General features: G+C 40.9%; 1 protein-coding gene across 1 annotated transcript; it reads left to right on the top strand.

Annotated features, from left to right (window-relative positions):
• On the top strand, nucleotides 1-591 carry FOBCDRAFT_144177 (uncharacterized protein; the record flags this gene model as incomplete). Its single annotated transcript, XM_054707012.1, has 1 exon — nucleotides 1-591. The coding sequence occupies one exon, from the start codon at nucleotides 1-3 to the stop codon at nucleotides 589-591; it is 591 nt and encodes a 196-aa protein (XP_054562987.1).
• Between the last annotated feature and the right edge of the window lie 1544 nt (nucleotides 592-2135).

Raw genomic sequence — 2135 nt, forward strand, 5'->3', positions numbered from 1 at the left:
ATGAAGATCCTCGCTCTTCTCGCATCAGCTGCAGCTGTTTCTCTTGCCGCGCCTACTGTTGATACACATGAGATTGATGCACGCGCGGTTGACACCGTTCTCTACCCAGCTGGAACCTACCGATACTGGATCCAAAGTGGCAAAATCATCTGGGATCCACAGGATCAGCTTCTAATCGTCAAGAACGGCAAGGCCGCTGACGAGACAACCACAATTGTGACCTTTGAGTTCGACGAAAGCACTCGCGGCAAGACCTGCGAGCTTCTATTTGAGCTCTGGGACCGAGATGTGTCCACTGGAACAAAGACTCTGGACGTCTTCACCTACTCAGATCCTCCAACGGGACCTCGAGCTTTCTCGGCTGCAGACGCTGCTAATTGGGCATCCACGAAGAGTAGAGGCAACCATGTAGGTCGTATCAGAGTACCCAAACCTGGTAATGCTACATGGGAACAGTCGTACCAAGGGTGGCCCAAGATCCCCTGCCCAGCTGGGCAACTCATTGGGGTAGAGTATGTAGGTGTCGGCGATCGGGTGCAGGTTCGCTGGGATATCGGAGTGACTGGGCCTAGGTTTAAGATTGTGGGGTAGATAAAGATATGTTCTTCTTTTTATCTATGCGGGAAGTGACGATGAGAACGTTGTGTGTCTAGCAAAATGCTGAATTGTGTTACCATGTTGCAATTGATCTATATGGGTAACGTGACCATGTATATTGAGCTTGAAGACAAAGAATACCTGCTTAGTGTCTGTCTTGGTGACGAGGAGGTTCGTATATGTGTATATCTTCCTGGTTGTCAGCGCATCTAACCAACAACATGGCAATTACACACGAACTCATCACTGGCTGCCAATGAGTTATCGATCATGACTGTGTAATTATAGCGAATATCGGCTTTTGAAAGTCTGTTCGTACTGAGAAAAGCTGAAATGCATGTAAAAGCTGGTAAATGGATCAATAGATACTCGTAGCTGAATTGCGTCCGGCTCATATGCCACGAAGTTTACATATCATCTACTTGCTGTCCTTGATGTTTGAATTTATCGATATCGCTAAAAATACATCGCTTAGCTCGAGTACTACAAAGTTCGATAACTCCTATAGGCCTCTGGCATTGCTCATAGTCATAGAATTTGGTAAACAAATAAGTGGCTTCAGAGAAGCCATCAGATTATATTAAGCTTGAACAGCGCTCATCATATGTCAATCAAACCAACTTTGGGGTCAAAGTTAATTTAATTGGCAGCCAATTATTTTACTTAATTTAATTAATACCCTAACGTGTATAATAAGTAAGTAGGCCAGAAATCTTACCCTTTAAAAGATAAACTATTATAAAAACAAAAAAATCTAATTAATTAAAACTACTTAGTATTCTCTTCCCTAGAAATCTTAGCTACTACCTGACAGGTTCTTGTATTATGCCTAGTCTTGCCGCATATTCTATAATGCATTTCCCTCGGTCACGCCGAACTTCCCTGACCACCACTTCTTAATGATTCGGCCACTACCTGCATATTAACATCTATCTAATTAACTAGTTCCTGATCCCCCCTACTATTAGTATCCCTACTTTCTAAAATCGGGTTCTTTTTGCCCTGCGGTATTGGCTTAGTGCCTTATTTGCCTATTAAAGTTCTTAGTTCTCTGTAAATAATAAGGTAAGCTTATAATATATTCTGGTTATTACCTTTATAAGAGATTTTAAAGCCTCTATTATTAACTCTAGGGAGCTACCTTTATATCTTCTAATTCTCCTTTTCGAGGTATTTAAATTAAGATTTTACCTTGCAGACTGTATTTAAGGTCTTTAGAACCTAAGAGGTGGATATGCTAGCCTCCTCCTTAATAGGTGTTAGAGTCTATAGCTTTATATTAAGTTTTAAGAGTATATTTTCTGGGTTAAGAGGAATAAGCCTGGCTCCTCTCAAACCCCTGTTAATATTCCTCTCTATTATAGTGGCTTAAAAGGCGGCATAAAAGGCCAGGAGGAATATAGTCTTTAAAATATAGGTTATAGAGCTTTTTATTATATACTCTATTTCTTAACTATAAGCCCTCTTAAGGGGCCCAAATTGACAAATGTTAAGAGGCTAAAGTAGATGAGATGTATAAGCCGGCATATAAAGCATAA

This window comes from Fusarium oxysporum, chromosome IX, assembly GCF_013085055.1.
Source record: "Fusarium oxysporum Fo47 chromosome IX, complete sequence".
Taxonomy (NCBI): Eukaryota; Fungi; Ascomycota; class Sordariomycetes; order Hypocreales; family Nectriaceae; genus Fusarium; species Fusarium oxysporum.